The sequence below is a fragment of the Lates calcarifer genome, linkage group LG4, assembly GCF_001640805.2.
Source record: "Lates calcarifer isolate ASB-BC8 linkage group LG4, TLL_Latcal_v3, whole genome shotgun sequence".
NCBI classification, from domain to species: Eukaryota; Metazoa; Chordata; class Actinopteri; family Centropomidae; genus Lates; species Lates calcarifer.
In genome coordinates this window covers 15,220,505-15,227,254 of record NC_066836.1, presented here as the reverse complement: position 1 = coordinate 15,227,254, position 6,750 = coordinate 15,220,505, and the positions used below count along the sequence as shown (strand labels likewise).

The following is a 6,750-nucleotide window of genomic DNA, read 5'->3' as shown; positions in this document are numbered from 1 at the left end:
CTGCTGATGCCGAATGCTACAGACAGTGTCTGAGGGTCTGTTTATAAACTACTGTGATATATCATGCCATACTTATATACTGTAAATATGTAAGAATGAATACAGACACTTTGTCATGCCCTTTATGATTATACTGCAATGTATTCACTTAAACAATGATAATGAACTGTGTTTATTCCAGAAAAGCTGATATGTAATAATATAATGATTCATGAGTAGTTCATAAGCAAACCTTCAAATGGACTGACATGCTGTGAGGGAACACTGTGTGTCTCATTTTTGTCTTCTGTAGTCTAGTGACTCTTTGTCTGTCATTGCCAACCAACTGCCATACTGGAGGACCTTGAAAATACTTGTCAGCATCCTGAGTGAATGAATGTACTCATTCTTTTTTGTTTGTTTGTGTATTGTCATTCTACTGTGCAGTAATAAGGAAAAGCACATTTTTTGCATTCTGAAAAGGAGCTGTCCTGTATCATTTGTGAATAGTGTAAATAATCATGCTGATGGTATAGTGTATCAGTTTTTTTGGGAGGGGAGAGGGGTTTGGGGGGGGGTGTTCAGTCTCTTCTGAGACAGGACTGTGTTCAAAGTGAGTTTTATTTTTTTCTTTCGGTGACGATGCTGTGAATAAGATGTATGTACAGTATTTACGTGACTTTGGCTGACTGCTGAGTTCAGCTGTTTTCTTCCTGTTATTAGAGTAGAGTCGCAGGCCTGATCTCAGCCAGAACTGAGCCGTCTCATTTGACTGATGCCTGCTGATTTTTTTTTTCTTTCTTTCTTTTTTTGCAGTTGCTAAGATACTGCTGTTATAATAACCATCAATCTTTGGAGTACTGCTATTAAATGGCATTATACAATTGACTGCTAATGTCGTCGTGTGTGGTTCTGAATGCACTCATTGAAATAAATGCATATCATTATACACGTGCCCACGCATATACACACATTTGGAAAATGCAACTCTGATGCTTCCCAGTAGTCATGAGGTAATGTGTATATCATTACTGCAGTTTATTTTCTGTAAATGAGAAATATTTTTCCTCAGATTGGCAGGGTGAAGCTTCACAGACAGGAAGCTTCAGAGCAGGAAGACAGAGGAAAATCTTTCAAGCGTTTACTTTTCTCACCACAAGAGGGAGCTGGATACTGGCGTTCATTCATCTGGCCTCTGTGAGGGAGTGGGCTCCCATGGGTGCCTGTGCATCGACTGGACATCGTCTGTCTGTGCAGTTAAGCTCGACACAGACTGTTGTTTTGTTGAGAGGTCTGGAGCAGAGTTGAGAATACCCCTTGTTCTCTGCTTTGATAAAACGCTTTGAACATCATACAGAGAGCAATAAGGTCAACAAAAGGTTGAGTGAGTTAGATAACAGGTATTTATATCCCAAGCACACATAGATATATTCATGCACTTTCCTTAAGCAGCCTAAGAGCTCATACAGCAACTTGATGATTTAGGCTGAGCCAGATGGGCATTTCTACATTCTGCAAATACTCACATAAGTAACAATAAATACCTACATTAACAAATTAACTGTACAGTCAACCAACTGGGTGCTGAGGAGTTACATGGAACTAGCAGAAAACTTCATTTTTACATTAGCATCATACAAGGCCTACACACAATAATAATCATTGCATCGGTCAGCCAGATACTTGTAGCATGCTGCTAATCTAAAGGGGCACTCCAGCATGTTTGTGTTGCACTTCCATAAAGTTGAGCATCTCACAAAAGGAGGAATAATTACCTTTTTTTTAACTGGCCAAAATAAAAGCAGCAGAGGTTGAGATATCCTGAATTTTAGTCCTTAGCATGTATCAAATTACAAAAACACTGGATCCTACAACTCCCATAATTCAACTCAGTTGCATTTTTCATCAGACCTTCACAGTATAAATGCCCACTTTTTTTGAACCACATATCTCCAGTTTGTGACAGAAAGAAAGTCTCTGAGATTAACTTGATGGCATTTGAACCTCATTTGCAAAATCGGTGGAGTGCCCCTTTAACAATATCATTTATTTTATTTTGTAAAGTCTAAAAAAATGATACACAATGGATTTTTTTGTCATCGATCTATGAATAAAACTGTTTCAATAAGAAATAATAGCTGATGGAATCAAAGCAGCAGTTAGTGGCAGCGATCCATTCAGCTATACGTAAATATATATGTTCAGGTATTTGTTCAAACTGCCAGTTTAAAGGTAAAACATTGAAGTAGTTGACAAGAAAGCCAACATTGATTGGTGTGTAGCAGACAATGAACACAACCATGTTTGCTGTTACCATATCAACAATGCTTTTCTTTTCCTCTGATATGTTATCCACTTTTGACAGAATACAGATGATCTGACTGGAACAAAACACAATGACCACCAGTGGAGTGGTGAAGCCGAGGGAGACCATAATCCCCATAACAAGTGGTTTCAGTGGGCGATCTTTACATCTTTCATAACACGTCCAGAGTTTGTCAGGGTAGTTCTCCTTTCGGAACATGACACATACTGTCACCAGAAGAATCCAAATAACCAAACAAACAGCAAAAGCTGCCTCTTTCTTCTTCCTCCATGACCTTGCCTGCAGAGGGAACCTTATAACCAGGTAGCGGTGGACACTGATGGCTGTTGTGGTCATGATGCTGGCATACATGTTGATGAAATGTATGTAAAGGAGGAAAGTACAAAAGGTAGTCTTAGGCAGGCAGAAGAAGGCATCATAGGCCCTAAGGGGGAGGAAGAGGATAAAGGCAGAATCGGCTATCACCAGGTTGAACATGTAGATGTGGGTGTCCGTCCAGGAGGCTCGTTGTGCAATGAAGGCCCACAAAGCTGCAGAGTTGACAATGAAACCCACGACAAACAAAGAACTGTAGGCCAGACCCAGACTGATTTCCACTGTGCAGTTGGCATTGGTGATGTTGTTGCACATACTTATCTGTAAGAAGTGGCCATGTGAGTGAAAAGTATGTTAGTACAGAAATGACTGTCTCATGATGGACAGTTTGAAAAGTATCAAAATTGATGCAAAAGAAGCAAAGATATCATCTTCATCATTCCCCACATTCAAAACCGGCACCAAATTTCCCGCTATGTAACTTGACCACCCACAGTGCAGTTGGAGATTAAGGTGTGTAATACTAGTAGCGGCTAATGCAGCCTCGAACCCCAGATTTACACTTTTAAACTTGTAGTCATCAGACCCAACAGGCATGGATTCAGTTCATGTTACCTAAAGTACTCGAGGAGTTAACACAGCTTCCTCTGTAACCACAAAAGACTGAGTTCAAGTTTTTCTCACATGTGCTGCAGTGATCCCCAAGACCTCTAAGCAGACCTTTAATACCTGCCCTGAGGAGATTTCTACAATTCCAGCGTGAGAGACAGGAGAAAAAATCCAGTGTCCTCGTTCTCTTTCAAATTTAGCTCGAGCCCCCCTTACCACCCCACCCTCTCTGCAGCTCAGCAAGAAACTGTCTAGAGAGGAAATGCAAAGGGGAAATTTGTTGCTTTAAAACCAAACTGTAGCTTCAGAGATAAACCTTCAGTTTGCTAATTTAGAGACCTCACACAAGCTAATGAATGGTGGATTTTCTCCCCCATGTCTTAAAATGACATTGTTGTTATGAGGGGATCGAGATCAAGATCAATGATCACAACTATGGGAACTTCTCTTGTTATTTTCTATATGTTCAAAGTCTACTACTTCTGTAATTTTATTACTGCATGCAAGATTGCAAAAAAGTGTTTATTCATCATACTACAACTGATAATACTTGTCTATGTCATGTTATTGCACAACAGGAAATAACACAATTCTCAACACACACATTTAAAAAACAGTAAAATAAGAAAAGGTAACAATGCAACAAGTTTCAATTCCTGATAAGGTATGCATGTAAACAGTTCACACTAGTGGATGGCAGAAAAGCACTTGTGTTGCTGGTCAAAATGAACCAATAAAAACCAAAACTTACCTAGTGACCTGTACTCCGGTGCGTAAACCTTGCTGAACTAATTTAAAGACACCTGTTCCTGCATCTAAATGTCACACCAGCCACTTTGTAAATTTTACCATTTTTGCATCATTTCCTGTCCCCTTGTTTTTTTCAGTTTCAGTGGTTGCACATGTCATCAGGGACAGTAGACAAGTGGCACTAACTGTTCTACCCACCGAAACAGATTGTTTAACAAATAGTGTGACAGTATTCATAGGATGGAAATAATTGCATATACATGTGGATTATATGAAACTGATGCAGACCTGTCTTTGCACTACTTGCAAGGTGGCTTCTTGTTTGCCATTTTTACTCAGTGATATTGTAGTTACATATTTACATACCAAGTGACAATTTCCAAGAACAATGCAAGGGAGAAGAACTACATATGGTCACACTTCAACTGAGGTGAAAGCACAATGTCAAGAGCTCTGCACAGATAATGCCAGGCTAGAAAAAAGAAATTACAAAATACATCTTGTCCTTGTGCAAGAGGCACGATTTTGAACACAACCTCTCAACTCTTCGACAACTGGTGAAGAGAAATGGGTCAGTGTTTTTGCTCTATTGGCTGAAAAGTGGAGACAACAAATTTTAGCAAAAACTAACATGAAGGTAATGGGCTTTTGCTTGGAAAATGTGTGTCAGTGTGTCAGCACTGATTGGGAAAATGTTTGTCTCACACATTATTTTCCATTGTCATACATCAACTGACGAGCAGAAAATAGCCTGTAATTTCTCCTAAGCTTGACAGACACAGTGGAGCAGCCACAGGCGGCTGGATTAAACTGCTGTTTATGAAAGAACCTTTGTAAATAAGTTTCTGGATTCAATAAGACACAGATAATTGAAACAGATTGAGAAGTCATTAAGACATCTGCAGGCCTGTCTCTACCTTCATGCAGCTCTGGCCAAACCTGTTCCACATTCGTGAGCAATTTTGTCAACATGTCCTCATCAAAGTGGATCTATCCAATCGGACAGACGGGTGAGGTGGGGTGTGTGTGTGTGTGTGTGTGTGTGTGTGTGTGTGTGTGTGGTGGGGGGGTGGACACAAGCCGGTCTGGCTGCCACACACACAAACCAGACGCTGCCCAATGATGGAGCCACACGGTGACTTGGTGAAACACTGTTTGTGCGTGCATTTCTCTCATTTCTCTTGTTGTCCTGTTTTGCTTTGTTTTTGCTCACAGCAACTATGTCTTACAGTAACTATGCGCTTGTTTGTCTTCTGGGGTCTGATTCATTTGTTTGCCACAAAGGGTGTGTATTCACTGGGCTGACTAAGCTTCTGAGTGTTTCACGACACTAACCCTGCATATTGATTGAACAAAATGCCAGAATCAGTAGATGGTAATATTTAGTTTGTGCTATTTTTACAGTTAATGGGTTATTGTGATTGACAACATCTGAATGAGTCAGGGGCAGAGGACATTACTACTGGAGTAAAGCACAAAAAATGATCATGAAACACTGGACTTGCCTGTCCACCTAATCATGAACCATGGCCAGATTTTGATGAGAGTCCACAGATGAATTATTGTCTGCATCATAATCTCCTGTACAGCATTGGTCCTGCATTGTACTCAAGTGCTGACAATAAAAAGCAAAGGAGTGCTAGTGTGTAGCACACAGGCCTTCAGCTAAGGGAGATGAGGTCATGGTTACAAAAGAAAAGAAAACTTGAGTTGTTGAGAAAATGAAAAAGCATTACTGATTCTGGCTCATGGCAACAGAGCATATAATGGTTGTCTCTGTATCACTGGCCTTAAATATTTAAGACAGAGGGACAGTTTTGTTTGAGAGGCACAAAAAGATTCATTTTGTTGAGGGGAGACAAAGATGCACACCATAGGTTTAGAGATGATCCTCTCTGTGTGTGCTTCATCAGCGATCGTGGTTAAAGCTGGAGTAAAAGAGACAAACGAGAAAGCATCAAGTGCTGCCTCAACGTCAAAGCGCGGGTCTCTGAGTTCATCCAGCAAGAGAAGGAAAGGAATGGAAGGAAAGAAACCAAGTGAGGGCCTTTAAAGAATTTTTAAAAAAAGAGAGCGAGAGAATGGAAATCTGAAAACCTGATCTGGAAAAAAAGTTTTGGACGGGCTAAACGTAACAGTTGAGATACACGACACAAAAAACAGATGACAGAGCAGAAAGGTTTGGAGTATGAAGTTGCCCTTTTACTTGTTGTTTTATGGAGTTAAATCTATTTTTAGTCGATATGCTTTGGTTTCAGGAAGGTTTTGGCGTGCCCTTTCGAGACAAAAAGAGTCAGCTCGCTCCATTAGTCCGTGACCCCTGAACTGTAATGTGGACTTTGAAGCCAGAGGGGGGAAACAATCATCCTATTAGAGGAGAGACTAAAGGTTAGGTGTAGCTGAGCGATCCTGGAGATGCGGTGGCTTGTAAATTACTTGTAATTAATTCATTGATGTCTGTGTACATGTTAATCCTGACACATCTTGCACTGCAGTGACCTTCACAATTGAGATTTCTATAACAAGAATCCTGAGAAGCACTGGAAATGTTGGATTAGATCCTGTTTATTAGTAATTACAGCTCATATTTTTGCAGTTATTGCATTTTTTAGAGACACTCCGATTTTATTAAAAGCTGCTTTATGCTTCAAAGACATTATTCCTTGAAAATAAAAGGCATAAATCTAATATTGCACAGGATATGAAGAGGTTCAATATTTCGGATGCAGTCTGTTGTTATCGTTAATTTGTTTTAAATCCCTTTAGGCTTA

General features: G+C 40.0%; 1 protein-coding gene across 1 annotated transcript; it reads right to left on the bottom strand.

The window, feature by feature from the left end:
* Positions 1 to 1,364: 1,364 nt before the first annotated feature.
* gpr35b (G-protein coupled receptor 35 b) lies at positions 1,365 to 4,076 on the bottom strand. The gene is made up of 2 exons (XM_018676956.2): positions 3,981 to 4,076; positions 1,365 to 2,941 (listed from the first exon to the last, which is right to left on the bottom strand). Exon 2 carries the CDS (start codon positions 2,933 to 2,935, stop codon positions 2,084 to 2,086), a length of 852 nt encoding a protein of 283 aa, XP_018532472.1. The 5' UTR covers positions 2,936 to 2,941; positions 3,981 to 4,076; the 3' UTR covers positions 1,365 to 2,083.
* Positions 4,077 to 6,750: the final 2,674 nt, after the last annotated feature.